This window comes from Leucopleurus acutus (assembly GCF_964270905.1).
Source record: "Leucopleurus acutus genome assembly, chromosome: 12".
NCBI lineage: Eukaryota > Metazoa > Chordata > Mammalia > Artiodactyla > Delphinidae > Leucopleurus > Leucopleurus acutus.
In genome coordinates, this window is record NC_139154.1 from 63,193,009 (window position 1) to 63,208,999 (window position 15,991).

Consider the following 15,991-nt stretch of genomic DNA (forward strand, 5'->3'; position numbering starts at 1 on the left):
AAAACTTATGGCTAACCAAGGGGAAAGGTGGGTGGGGGGAGGGATAAATTGGGAGTTTGGGATTGACATATACACACTACTATATTTAAAATAGATAACAAACAAGGACAGTACAGGGAACTCTGCTCAATATTCTCTAATAACCTTAGTGTGAAAAGAATCTGAAAAAGAATAGATACATGTATAACTGAATCACTTTGCTGTACACCTGAAACACAACACTGTTAATGAACTATACTCCAATATAAAATAATAATTTTAAAAAATAAGATATTACTTCATTAAAAAAAAAGGCCACTGACGGCCACTACATCACAAAGTACAAATGTTAATTCTAGGTATTCACAGTACTTGACCTATCAGCATTATGAAACAGTTGATCACCTCCTCCTCCTAAAAACACTTTTCTTCACTTGGCTTCCAGGACACCTCACTCTCATTGTTTGCCTCCTATCTCACTGGCCCTTCTCAGTGTCTTTAGCTAGTTCCTACTCAACTCCTTGGCTCTTACCATCAAAATACCCTGGACCACTTCTTTATCTATAGTGTACACTAATTCCTTTGGTGATCTCATCCAGTCTCATGACCTTAAAAGCTATTTATGTGCAGAGGACTCCTAAATTTATATGTCTAACAAGTATGTCAAAAAATGTCCAAAACTGAACATCCAACTTCCCCATGTTCCCTCTCCCCACAAAAATCTCCTGTTCTGTAGGCAATCTTTCCTATTTTCATAAATAACTCTTTCCAAGCTCCTCATGCTTGAAAGTATTAGTCTTCTTTGTCTTTCTCTCTTGCCACAATCAAGTGATCTGCAAACCTTGTCAATTCTACTTTCAAGATATATCTAGAATCTGACCACTTCTCACCTTGTACTATGCTGGTGGTACCAGTATCGTTTCTCCTTTGGATTACTGCAATAGCCAAAATGCTCTGTTTCTGCCTCTATCTTCCATAGTCTATTTTCAACAAAGGAACTAGAGTGAGCCTGAAGTCAGATTATATCACTCCTTCACTCAAAACCCCATCCAATGGTTTTCCCATCTCACTCAAGAGGAAAAATCCTTATAATGGTCTGCAAGAGCCTAAAGGATCTTGCCTCATTACCTTGCTGACCTCATCTGCTACTACATTCCTCCCTCAACCACCTACTCTGAGCCACACTGGCCTCTTTGATGTTTCTTGAATATGTTAGGCTTGCTCCCACCTTACTTTCTTAGAACTTACTGTGCCCTATGCCCAAACACCTACTTGAAGCTATTGCTCAAATGTCATCTCAGTTAGGCTTGCCTTGACCACTCCACTAAAATCACAGTTCACCCTATCCCAACATGGCCTATCTAATATTTCCTTGTCCTATTTTATTTTTCATTGTACTTATTGCCTCTGACATACTTTATATTTTACTCACATATTTTTTTATTCTTTCTCTATCCCTAGAAGTAGAATGATAAGCTCCATGAAGGCAGGTATCTTTGTTTCCTTTGCTCAATGCTATATACCCAATGGGTAGAATGATGCATAGCAGGTGTTCAACAAATAATTGCTGAATTGAATGAAACACAGAGAGCACAAAACATAAAAATTTAAAGACTTATTTAACAAAAGATATCATAAACAAAGTGAAAAGAGCACAAATATAGAGAAGATATCTATGCACAAATAAAAGACAAAGGATATGTAAAAACCTCCTATGAATCAGTAAGAAAAAGACAAACTCAATAGGAAAAATGGTCAAACATCATCAATAAGCAATTCAGGAAGACAAAACCAATGATGTCAATAAACATGAAGAGATGCTCAACCTCATTATTAAGGCAATGAAAATTAAGCAATAATGACATACTATTTACCCATCAGCAGGGCAAAAAGGTCTGATAATATCAAATGTTATTCAAGATATAGAGATAGGATTCTTATATATCCCTTTCTATCTTGAGTGTAAGATAGTTCTATCAATTCAGAAATTAATTTAACAAGAAACATTAGGATGTGAATACAATTAGGAATTCCAATTCTAGATATAGACTCTAGAGAAAGACAAGCGCACATGGATAAGGAGATACATACAAGACTGTGCTCTGCAGTTTTTTTCTTGGCTAAGTCTGGAAATTGGAAACAACCTACATGCTTGTCCAAAGAAAACAGATTAATTGTGGCATATCATAGAATATTACGCAGCAGTTGTAAAAAAATGAGACAGATACATATATTAATGTGGAACCTCAAAATCAGAATGTTGAACAGCAAAGCAAGTTATACAATTGTATGTACATTATTTACCTAAAAAAACCATGCAAAACAATATTATATATGATCAGTGGATACAAATATATATGCTATCAAATTACATAAAAATAGAATGGGGCTTCCCTGGTGGTGCAGTGGTTGAGATGCCGCCTGCCGATGCAGCGAACATGGGTTCGTGCCCCGGTCCGAGAAGATCCCACATGCCGCGGAGCGGCTGGGCCCGTGAGCCATGGCTGCTGAGCCTGCACGTCCAGAGGCTGTGCTCCGCAACGGGAGAGGCCACAACAGTGAGACAAAAAAAAAAAAAAAAGAATGGAAAGAGGTTAAGGACCTCTTAACCTCAAAAAAAAAAAAAAAAGAATGGAAAGAGGGTAAGGACAATGATCACCAATGGGGAGGTAAGGAAGATAATGTGATCAGGGAAGTACATAGGAATCTTCAAATACATCTGTAACTTTTCTGGTTAAGAAAAAAGTCACACTGAGTAGTGGATACATGGGTATTTGCTATGGTATTCTCTCTCTCTTTGTATATATCTGTAGTGACTTATAATTAAAGATATTTAAAAGAAAGGTGATGTGAATCAAGTTACCTGAGGTTTGGTTCTGACTCCATTAATTTTTATAATTTTTTAAAACTTTATCTTGGGCTCAGTGACTTTAGTTTTTTCATTTGTAAAGAAAGAACTCACACATTTCCTGATTTCAAAACTTACTAGAATGTTATGGCAATCAAGAGTGTAGTACTGGCCTAAGGACAGACATACAGATCAACAGGATAGAACTAACAGTCCAGAAATAAACCCTTACATTTATGGTCAGTAGATTTTTGATAAGCGTGCTAAGAAAATTCGATGGGAAAAGAACAGTCTTTTCAACAAGTGATGCTGGGCTAAGTGGATATTCACAAGCAAAAGAATGAAGTCAAACTCTGACCCTTCATAGCACGTACAAAAAATAAATTCAAAATAGACCAAAGACCTAAAGAAAGCTCAGATTAGATGATTTCTTTAGTCTTTCTTCAAGCAGTAAAATTTATGGTTACATGAAAAGAAAATATCATTCATTCAACTATTAACTCATCCACAAACATTTACTGGTTATCTAGTATGTGGCAGTCATTAATGCTACGTGTTGGGCATATAAAGATGTACACTGTAAAATTCTTGTCTTCAGGGATTTACCAATGTAATGGAAAGAGGAAAAAAATTTAAATAATAATAATTATATAATAATAATAAGTAGCACAGAAGTAAATACAGTGTCATGCCTTTTATGGCTTCAACCACTACCTATATACATGGACCACTCTTCCCAACTTCCAGACTCATATATCCAGCTGATGAGTAAAGTCTCCAAATCAGTAGTGAGTTACATTTACTCCTTCTCCTTCCTCACCCTTAACATCTGAGTAACGGTAAGGCTATACATGTGACTGTGAAATAAGTCTGTTCGAAACATAAAGATGATCCACATGTGTTTTCAAATGTTATGATTTTGAAAAGTTAACATGATGTCTATCCCAGTTAAGGGGGATATCACCCTGCAATCAAATACAGTAAGAAATCAGAGGGAATTCCCTGGCGGTTCAGCAGTTAGGACTTGGTGCTTTCACTCCCATGGCCCAGGTTCAATCCCTGGTTGGGGAACTCTACTAAGTGGGATAAATAAAGATCAGAGTAGCTTTGTGTCAGTTTAGGTCAGGTTTTGCCAAAAAAAAAAAAAAAAAAAAAAGTAAATATATTTTTTTTTATAAGTAAATATTTTTGTAAGGGACTTCTGGATTTTAGAATCCGAATAGATCAGAGATTATCACCCTATGTTCTCTATTATTCTACTAAAATGCCCCAAATAAAATGTAATCACTGTAACTGTGAAGTTTGACTGATTCTATCTCTTCAATCCTCCCTCAAATCTTACACTTTTCTCCATTTTTCTGGCTATGTCCTTAGTTTAGGCTCTCATCTTCATTCACCTTACTGACAAGGCTTCCTACTTCCAATCTATTTTCTGCAATTCTGTCAGAGGGATTCTTCTAAAATGCAAATCTGATTGCATCTACATTTTTCAATGACTTTCTATTGCTTTTAGGATGCAGTTCAAATTTCTCACAAGGTTTACACAACTGCCTATACATGATCTGGCCCCTGCTTACTTTTTCTGGTTCATCTTTGACCATTTTGGCTACAGTACTTGTAGGGATTGCCCTCTCTCGATGTGGGGCTCTTACAAATGTTGCTCCCTATGCCTGGTATTTCCTTAACTACACTCTCAGTTCTTTCTATTTTGTCTAGCTCAATCCTTTATTTGGGGACTTAGGTTCAAGAATTACACTGAAACCCACAGAATGGCATTCTGTAAAATAGATGTAGGCCCCTATTTATGGGGACAGTCATTCACTCAATAGTATTTACTACTATGTCATGCACTGTCTCAGACAATAGGGAAGCATTATTGAACTGACGACATGGACCCTGCCCTTATGGAATTTACATTTCAGCTGGAAAGACAAAACAAAAAAGGACACTGAAGTAATAACTGTGGTAAAGTAGTGAGAAGGAAACAAGGTTAAGGTAAAAAATGAGCTTCAGTTACTTTGATTACCATGGTCAGAAATGGCCTTTCTCAGGAGGTAACATTTAATCAAGACATAAAATAGGAAAACGAACTAGACATGCAGGCGTGAATGGGATTAGGGATTAGTATGTAAAGGTCCTGAAATAGATGGGAAAGAGTTCTGTTCTTTGATCCAGGAGATGACCGTTGTAGCTTGACCAAAGTGAATGTGGGCAAAGTGGCAAGAAATGAGATCGGGGATAGATCTTGCAGAGTCTTGGGGAACATGACTAGGAAAATGGAGTTTATGTTTATGTGTTAAGAACTTCTGGAAAGGTTTTAAGCTACAAAGTGACATGATTTAATTTATATTTTAAGATCACTCTTCTAAATGTATGAAAATGTGTTGGAAGGGAAGATGCAAGCAAGAAACCTAGTTAGGTAGCTTCACCAGTTGTCCAGGTGAGTGATGATGGTATAGATGGAGAAATATGGACAGATTCACCATACATTTTAGAGGTTAATGCAATGTGTTTCTGAAAGCATGTCAGACATGATAGTATACATGACTTGGAGTATATGAATATTTAATTAGAAAGACTATAGCTAGCACATCAGACTGGTGACTTACTATTATTCCTTGGGATGAGACAAGTTGGTTAAACAAAAATAATTAAGTAAATAATAGGCTAGGTGGTATAGTGACACGGTAAAAATCACAAAGCTCGTTTGGTATGCACTGTTAATGGATGTGATGGCAGGGTAAAGGAACAGAAGGAATAAAATATGTTTCCCATGTTCTGCCTTGAACAACTGAGTACAGAGCCATGAGATAAAGAGGAGCTGAGTCAGGGCTGGGAGAGCTGAAGTTCAACTGTGACAGTTTGAGAAGTCAGTAAGATGTCCAACTGGAGATTAATTCTGTGCAGCACAGAGGTGAGTCTGGGATGAAAATAATAACTGCTATGGTACTAAGTCCATGCGAATGGAAAAAATTACTTAGGAAGAAATTGAGAGAAAAAAACGCCAGGACCAAGCCCTGAGAAACTTCGCAGTTGAGAAGTTATATGGAAGCAAAGTTAGAAAAGGAGATTGAGGTTTGGTTTGTAAAGTAGGAGAAAAACCAGGAAAACGTGGAGTCAAGAGGCCAAAAGTGTTTCAAGGAGGGAATGGTCAAGCATGTCAAATCTGCTGAGAGCACCTCTGAGATGAGGAAAGGGAAGTGTCTACTAGGTTGAAATGTATTACATCTTTGGTGACAATGACAGAGGTTTTAATGGAGGAGGGGAGCCATACTACATCAGGTTAAAGAGTAAATGGAAAGTGGAGAAAAAAAACAAAAAATAAAGAAGTGGTAGCTACATACAATTCTGCAGCCTGTGGAACAAAAACCACATTCACAGAAAGATAGACAAGATGAAAAGGCAGAGGGCTATGTACCAGATGATGGAACAAGAAAAAACCCTGGAAAAACAACTAAACAAAACCGAGATAGGCAATCTTCCAGAAAGAGAATTCAAAATAATGACAGTGAAGATGATCCAGGACATTGGAAAAAGAATGGAGGCAAAGGTTGAGAAGATGCAAGAAGTGTTTAATAAAGATCTAGAAGAATTCAAGAAAAAACAAACAGAGATGAAGAATACCATAACTGAAATGAAAAACACACTAGAAGGAATCAATAGCAGAATAAGTGAGGCAGAAGAACGGATAAGTGACCTGGAAGACAGAATGGTGGAATTCACTGCTGCAGAACAGAATAAAGAAAAAAGAATGAAAAGAAATGAAGACAGCCTAAGAGACCTCTGGGACAACATTAAACGCAACGACATTCGCATTATAGGGGTCCCAGAAGGAAAAGAAAAAGAGAGAAAAGACGCAAGAAAATATTTGGAAACATTATGGTCGAAAACTTCCTTAACGTGGGAAAGGAAACAGCCACCCAAGTCCAGGAAGCGCAGAGAGTCCCATACAGGATAAACCCAAGGAGAAACATGCCGAGACACATAGTAATCAAATTGGCAAAAATTAAAGACAAAGAAAAATTACTGAAAGCAGCAAGGGAAAAACAACAAATAACATACAAGGGAACTACCATAAGGTTAACAGCTGATTCTCAGCAGAAATTCTACAAGCCAGAAGGGAGTGGCATGATATACTTAAAGTGATGAAAGGGAAGAACCTACCACCAAGATTACTCTACCAGCAAGGATCTCATTCAGATTCGATGGAGAAATCAAAAGCTTTACAGACAAGCAAAAGCTAAGAGAATTCAGCACCACCAAACCAGCTATACAACAAATGCTAAAGGAACTCCTCTAAGTGGGAAACACAAGAGAAGAAAAGGACCTACAAAAACAAACCCAAAACAATTAAGAAAATGGTCATAGGAACATACATATCGATAATTACCTTAAACGTGAATGGATTAAATGCTCCAACCAAAAGACACAGGCTTGCTGAATAGATACAAATACAAGACCCATATATATGCTGTCTACAAGACACCCACTTCAGACCTAGGGACACACACAGACTGAAAGTGAGGGGATGGAAAAAGATATTCCATGCAAATGCAAATCAAACGAAAGCTGGAGTAACAATACTCATATCAGATAAAATAGACTTTAAAATAAAGAATGTTACAAGAGACAAGGAAGGATACTACATAATGGTCAATGGATCAATCCAAGAGGAAGATATACCAATTATAAATATACATGCACCCAACATAGGAGCACCTCAATATACAAGGCAACTACTAACAGCTCTAAAAGAGGAAATTGACAGTAACACAATAATAGCAGGGGACTTTAACACCTCACTTACACCAATGGACAGATGAACCAACAAAAAATTAATAAGGAAACACAAGCTTTAAATGACACAACAGACCAGATAAATTTAATTGATGTTTATAGGACATACCACCCAAAACCAGCAGATTACACTTTCTTCTCAACTGTGCATGGAACATTCTCCAGGATAGATCACATCTTGGATCACAAATCAAGCCACAGTAAACTTAAGAAAACTGAAATCATATCAAGCATCTTTTCTGACCACAACGCTATAAGATTAGAAATGAATTAGAAGGAAAAAAACACAAACACATGGAGGCTAAACAATACGTTAATAAATAACCAAGAGATCACCAAAGAAGTCAAAGAGGAAATCAAAAAATACCGAGTGACAAATGACAATGAAAACACGATGATCCAAAACCTATGGTTGCAGCAAAAGCAGTTCTAAGAGGGAAGTTTACAGCTATACAAGCCTACCTCAAGAAACAAGAAAAATGTTAAATAAACAATCTAACCTTACACCTATACGAACTAGAGAAACAGGAACAAACAAAACCGAAAGTTAGCAGAAGGAAAGAAATCATAAAGATCAGAGCAGAAATAAATGAAAAAGAAATGAAGGAAACAGTAGCAAAGATCAATAAAAGTAAAAGCTGGTTCATTAGGAAGATAAACAAAATTGATAAACCACTCGCCAGACTCATCAAGAAAAAGAGGGAGAGGACTCAAATCAATAAAATTAGAAATGAAAAGGAGAAGTTACAACAGACACCACAAATTTACAAAGCATCCTTAGAGATTACTACAAGCAACGCTATGCCAGTAAAATGGACAACCTGGAAAAAATGGACAAATTCTTACAAACGTATAACCTTCCAAGACTGAACCAGGAAGAAATAGAAAATATGAACAGACCAATCACAAGTAATGAAGTTGAAACTGTGATTAAAAATCTTCCCACATAACAAAAGTCCAGGACCAGATGGCTTCACAGCTGAATTCTATCAAACATTTAGAGGAGAGCTAACACCCATCCTTCTCAAACTCTTCCAAAAAATTGTGGAGGAAGGAACACTCCCAAACTCATTCTACGAGGCCACCATCACTCTGATACCAAAACCAGACAAAGATACTACAAAAAAAGAAAATTACAGACCAATATCACTGATGAATATAGATGCAAAAATCCTCAACAAAATACTAGCAAACAGAATCCAACAACACACTAAAAGGATCATACACCATGATCAAGTGGGATTTATCCCAGGGATGCAAGAAGTCTTCAATATACGCAAATCAATCAATGTGATACGCCATATTAACAAATTGAAGAAGAAAAACCATATGATCATCTCAACAGATGGAGAAAAAGCTTTTGACAAAATTCAACACCCATTTATTATAAAAACTGTCCAGAAAGTGGGCATAGAGGGAAACTACCTCAACAAAATAAAGGTCATATATGACAAACCCACAGCAAACATCTTTCTCAATGGAGAAAAACTGAAAGCATTTCCTCCAAGATCAGGAACAAGACAAGGATGTCCACTCTCACCACTATTATTCAACATAGTTTTGGAAGTCCTAGCCACGGCAACCAGAGTAGAAAAAGAAATAAAAGGAATGCAAATTGGGAAAAGAGTAAAACTGTCACTGTTTGCAGACGATATGATACTATACATAGAGGATCCTAAAGATGCCACCAGAAAACTACTAGAGCTAATCAATGAATTTGGTAAAGTTGCAGGATACAAAATTAATGTACAGAAATCTCTTGCATTCCTATACACTAATGATGAAAAATCTGAAAGAGAAATTAAGGAAACACTCCCATTTACCACTGCAACAAAAAGAATAAAATACCTAGGAAAAAACCTACCTAGGGAGACAAAAGACCTTTATGCAGAAAACTATAAGACACTGATGAAAGAAATTAAAGATGATACCAACAGATGGAGAGATAGCCCATGTTCTTGGTTGGGAGAATCAATATTGTGAAAATGACTATACTACCCAAAGCAATCTACACATTCAATGCAATCCCTATCAAATTACCAATGGCATTTTTTTTACAGAACTAAAACAAAAAATCTTAAAATTTGTATGGAGACACAAAAGACCCCAAATAGCCAAAGCAGTCTTGAGGGAAACAAACGGAGCTGGAGGAATCAGACTCCCTGACTTCAGACTATACTACAAAGTTACAGTAATCAAGACAATATGGTACTGACACAAAAACAGAAATATAGATCAATGGAACAGAATAGAAAGCCCAGAGATAAACCCACACGCCTATGGTCAACTAATCTATGACAAAGGAGGCAAGGATATACAATGGAGAAAAGACAGTCTCTTAAAAAAGTGGCGCTGGGAAAACTGGACAGCTCCATGTAAAAGAATGAAATTAGAACACTCCCTAACACCATACACAAAAATAAACTCAAAATTGATAAGAGACCTAAATGTAAGACCAGGCACTATAAAACTCTTAGAGGAAAACATAGGAAGAACACTCTTTGACATAAATCACAGCAAGGTCTTTTTTGATCCACCTCCTACAGTAATGGAAATAGAAACAAAAGTAAACAAATGGGACCTAGTGAAAATTCAAAGCTTTCGCACAGCAAAGGAAACCATAAACAAGACGAAAAGACAACCCTCAGAATGGGAGAAAATATTTGCAAATGCATCAACAGACAAAGGATTAATCTCCAAAATATATAAACAGCTCATCCAGCTCAATATTAAAAAAAAAACCCAATCAAAAATGGGCAGAAGACCTAAATAGACATTTCTCCAAAGAAGACATACAGATGGCCAAGAAGCACATGAAAAGTTGCTCAACATCACTAATAGAGAAATGCAAATCAAAACTACAAGGAGGTATCACCTCACACTGGTTAGAATGCGTATCATCAGAAAATCTACAAACAACAAATGCTGGAGAGGGTGTTGAGAAAGGGATCCCTCTTGCACTGTTGGTGGGAATGTAAATTGATACAACTACTATAGAGAACAGTATGGAGGTTCCTTAAAAAACTAAAAATAGAATTACCATATGACCCAGCAATCCCACTACTGGGCATATACCCAGAGAAAACCATAATTCAAAAAGACACATACACCCCAATGTTCACTGCAGCACTATTTACAATAGCCGGATCATGGACACAACCTAAATGCCCATCGAAAGATGAATGGATAAAGATGTTGTACATATATACAATGGAATATTACTCAGCCATATAAAGGAACGAAATTGGGTCATTTGTAGAGACGTGGACTCATCTAGAGACTGTCATACAGAATGAAACAAGTCAGAAAGAGAAAAACAAATATTGTATATTAACGCATATATGTGGAACCTAGAAAATGGTACAGATGAACTGGTTTGCAGAGCAGAAATTGAGACACAGATGTAGAGAACAAACGTATGGACACCAAGGGGGGAAAGTGGTGGGGGTGGGAGGGGGTGGTGTGATGAATTGGGAGATTGGGATTGACATGTATACACTGATGTATATAAAATGGATGACTAATAAGAACCTGCTGTATAAAAAAATAAATTAAAAAAGAAGTGGTAGCTACAATGCTGTCCCACTTCATGAACTATTATTAAAAAAAAAAAACTATTGTGAGAGTACAATTTTTCTTTTCTTTCTGGCTTTCCTGATGATGTTTTGAACCTGTTAGAACCAGTGATCCCACAAATCATAGATCACCAGTGCCAGTGAAGGAGGTATCTGTCAACCTATCTACCTTAGAAACTACTGTAAGAACTGCTAATCTATATTGCAGAGAGTCAATGAACAAATGTTTAAACATTTTCTTTTCCTTACTTGGTTTTCCTTTTGTATATCATTCAATTTATCATGATCAAAGATTTTAGGAATTATTTTTGTAGGCAGAGCAGAATAGGATGATGTAAAAGATAAAGAAATGTGGTATCTGGTTTGATGCTAGTCTTTGAATATTACTAGCTGGTGCATGAGCGTAATGGAATAAGTTCCTCTTGCCATGTGGCTAATGTAAAATGGAAAGTCAAAGTATCTGCCAGTAAGAACTTCAGAACTAAATGAATTCAGTGAGGTTTAGGTCACCAACGTTTGATCACAAATGTGTCTAGTTCCTAAATGCAGGTCCACTGTCACTGGCAGACTGAGAATTTCAGAATTAGTTGAGGAACTTAAAACAAAACAAAAAAAGAGATCCCTAGGCCTCAGCCATTAGAGATTCTGATCCAGCACATGTGGGGTGAGATCCAGGGACTTGCATTTCTAAAAAGTTCCCCAGGATTTCTGATACACAGCCTGACTGCAGAAGTTGGTACTAGAGTCCCAAATGTATAGATGGCAATTTGTTGGTAAGGTAACAAGGTAGAGATATAAAATCACGAAATTTTAGCATTTGGAGGACTTTTAGAGAACACCAAGTTGAAACTCCCCTCTCTATTTCCAGTCAGAAAGATGAGTCCTGAGTAGTTCACAGACACAAGTGATGGCTAGATCTCTTGCTTTCTGGCATTTCTATGATATTACACAGGCTGCCCTCTCTTACTCTTTAGATAACTTCTAAGTCTTTAAGTAAATATATTTTAATTTGTCTACAGGCACTAATTACTTTTTCTAATTTGTTATTCCCATAGGAGTGGACAAAGTTGGAACTGACTGGATGTTTACTTAAATGTGCATTCTTGACTACAGGTCTCTTCACAGCTTCCTCAGGTCCCAGTGATCGTAAAGGACAGAGACCACAGTTTTTATATCATATCATTTCTCACAGAAGGAATGGTTGATATATGACATGTGAAAGCAGGACCACTACCAGGTGAAAGAATTATTAATAAAGCTCCTTTTCTTGGAGTCACTGAATCAGGTTAAAGCTTCCAGGTGACAGGATTCCATGAAAGAGAACTGAAAAGTTGCTTCAGGGACAAATGGAGGGAAAAAATAGTCCAACTCCTGCACAGGGTGTGAGCTAATCTCACAGCTGTCACTCTGATGGTAATTTCTGCCTACTATTTATAAACTAAGACTTAAGATAAAAGTACAAGATGACAAAGTGTTCTAAACACAATTCAAAGTAAAAAGATCTAAATGCTAAAATGTGTCCAATAGGTAAAATTTTAAAGTTTATCTTTCTAAAGTAGGACCCGTGTGCAAATACACACACACAGAAATAAAAGTGAAATAAAAGACATAAAAAATTTGAGTACAGAAAGTGCTAAACTAAGATGCTATAAAAAGAAAAATTAGAATGACTTAAGTGTAAAGAGTAAAATTCTAGGACTAACAGATAAAGTTGAAAGCAAACAACAAAACTCCCCCCAAACTCCCCATAACAAATAAGTATGAGCTACGAAAAGAGCAAAAATTAAATTAAAAACCAGAAGAATTGAAGATAATATTAAAAATATCATTTTTCTAAACAGATGAAGCTGCTCAAGTGTCTGTCAAGAGATGAATGGATAAACAAAATGTGTATATACATATAATGGAATATCATTCAGCCACTAAAAGGAACAAATTTCCCAGATATGCTACAATACGAATGAACCTTGAAAACATTATGCTAAGTGAAATAAGCCAAACACAAAAGGATATTATATAATTCCACTTATATGAATTCTCTAGAATAGGGAAATTCATAGAGACAGAAAGCAGATTAAAGGTTTCCAAGGGCTCAGGAAAGCAGCAGTGGGGAGTTCTTGCTTAATGGGTATTTTTTTCAGGTGAGGACAGGGTTTTGCAAATAGTTGTAACAGCTGTACAACACTGTGATGTAATTAATGCCACTGAATTATACACTTAAAAATGGTTAAAGTGGAAAATTTTGTTACCTATATTTCACTACAATAAAAAATAAGCCAAAACAGACTAAAAATATTAGTATGTAACAAAACAATTAAAACCAGAAATTAAGATATTAAAATAACAAAATACGTTAAATATTGCAAGAATATCACCCCTAAACACAATTTAAGGAATCTAAGGAACATAGCAAGTATGAGGTAGGGGAGGGGTGTCAAAGAGCAGCATAAATAGCTTAATCTCAAATAATTAGGATGCACATATAATTTACTATCCTAAGCAAGATACTTCTGAGAGGAAAGGGGACACTATTAATAATAACATAGGGAAAATATGTGTAGACTGAGACTGTCGGAGGCAACCCAGGATATGTGGTCATTCTACATACAAGAGCAACAGGTCCTCAAAGTTGAGGTCATGCCCCATGCTTGGGGCCAGAGTACAATGGTCTGAAAGCATCTTCCTGAAGGACACAAGTGGTATAAAATGCAAATCGCTTTTTCGTTGTTTTTTTTTTTTAACAGAGAAGTAACACAATTACATGGTCTTTACTGAAGTTTCCTAATTTGGGATTCATAAAACAATCAGCATATTATTAGATTTTTATTAAGAGCTATTATGTTAGTCTAAGAATTTTAGAAAGCCAAATTATACTTTGAATTGCACTGGCAGGCACAATAAGGAGTTCTTAAGGTGAATCATTTTTTATAAATCTACAGTTTTATATATTACATTAGAGCTCTATAAATATATATGTATATATTCTTTTATACATATATATGAGACTACAATTAAGCCTGAATATTTAAAAAATCAAACCAGAATTACTGAGAAAATTAGTAACTGATATCCAACCCATTCTTTATTTTTAAACTAAAATTAATCTTAAAGGCCTACACATAGGTTAACTTAAACAGTCCATACCTTACATGAGAAGTTCCGACTTGGGATGTTTCTTGCTAACTCTGATATCCTGGGTTTATTCTGCAGACACTTGGTTAGGTGATATTTTTTCAATTTTATTCTATTGTAATAATGATCAGCGAAGTTACAGTGATTCACGTGCTGTTTCTGCATGCATTTCCCAAGGTGAGGAATACTATACTTCAAAGCCTGGAGAAATAATTTGCTCTTCTGCTGCATGATATCAAAGTCCCTGGTTTATGCTCCCTTTGGGGCTGCCAGCACATGAATGATTTTCATAGGAATGATTATATAGTAGTGGGTTCTTAGAGCATCTAAGATCTGCAGTTCTTATCCCTCCCCTTTGGGGCTGTGTAGCCCTCCAGTTACAAATAACCGCAGACAGCTGATAACTCAAAGTATCTGAAAACTTGTAAAAGTTAAATTTAAATCACACTTCTTGGCAGATGTGACATAAATGTCTCATTTGTAAAGTCAATCCTGTCAGGCTCAAACAGCACTGATTCTGGTACACACATGGGCAAACTAAAACAAACAAACAGAAAACAAAAAAACAAAATAAAAATTTGCAAATAAATACATAGACTTAATGGAGGCATCTCAGGAACTCTGAGGGCTTTTAAAGGCAAAACGGCTTTGATTTCACATAATTCATAATTTATCTTTGGTTTGTATGTGGAGGATAAACTGGAAAAGTCCAATTACTTAATAAAGGTAGAGGAGAAGGGATTAGTATTTATTGAGTGTTTGCTTCGTGCCACATGCTTTTATATACTTCATTTAATTTAAACTTCATAGGGACCTGATAGAGTAGCTATTATGATGTTGGCCTTACAGGTGAGCAAACTGTGGCTCAGGAAGGTTTAAGCAACTACCCCAGGTCACCTGAACAGTAATAGTAGAGCAATAAGTCTATCTGGACATAACAACAACTGGACTTTAATGTCAAAAAGGTGTTTAGCTCTTTAGTTGAAAAAAACAAGAAACACTTCAGGAGGCACACATGAAATGTGACGCCACCTGTTTTCTGTTAGGAAGCTGGTGCTTATTAACCTATCAAGGTAAGTAAAGCTAGTAAGTAGTTAACTCAGAGAAACCTGGGTTCAGGTCTTCATTCCTGCACTTACCACCTGTGCTTAGTTTCATCATCTGCAAAACAGAGATAATGATCCCACTTACTCTATGAAATAGCTATTCTAAGAATGAAACAATTTATGTTAAAATCTTAATGAAATGTCTGGCACGTAGTAACCACTCAATAAACGGTGGCTACTATTTTTAGGGCAGGAAAAATCTAGGTATGTTGCACACTATTGAATGTCATCATGGAAGTCTTCCATAAATTGCTCCTCGGTATCAAAGGTATTATACAATAGTGCGTCAGCTTTACCACAGCTCGGATCCGCTACGACGCCCCTACCCCTCTTAACCTCTTCCTATTCGCAGCAAAATAACGGGGGAGTGGGTATAGGGGATGTGCAGTTGACACCAGCAAAAGCAAAGTAAAATAAAAGAAAATAAAATAAAGGACCCAAACCACTACATCCGTGCCCGCAGCCTCCATCCATCCATCTTTCACCCACTGGGAGAAGACAGTAGGCAAGGCTGGGGATAGGGGTAGGGTAGGCGAATGGGTGTTCCTGGGAGA

The 15,991-nt window shown here is 36.5% G+C and overlaps 1 protein-coding gene across 4 annotated transcripts in view; it reads right to left on the minus strand.

Moving 5' to 3' along the window:
* Positions 1-15,991, minus strand: part of PREPL (prolyl endopeptidase like) — a 54,092-nt gene that overhangs the window by 37,820 nt on the left and 281 nt on the right. The window contains exon 2 of one of the 4 annotated variants that reach the window (XM_082851887.1): positions 14,344-14,443. The exons of 1 other annotated variant lie outside the window; for it this stretch is intronic. Coding sequence is in view for 2 of the 3 variants with exons in the window: in XM_082851885.1 (XP_082708011.1) it covers positions 14,344-14,562 (219 nt within the window). In the remaining variant the exon portion in view is untranslated. Of the gene's footprint in view, positions 1-14,343; positions 15,949-15,991 lie in introns of those variants that run through there. 2 more of the 4 variants (XM_082851885.1, XM_082851884.1) reach the window with 2 other exon arrangements.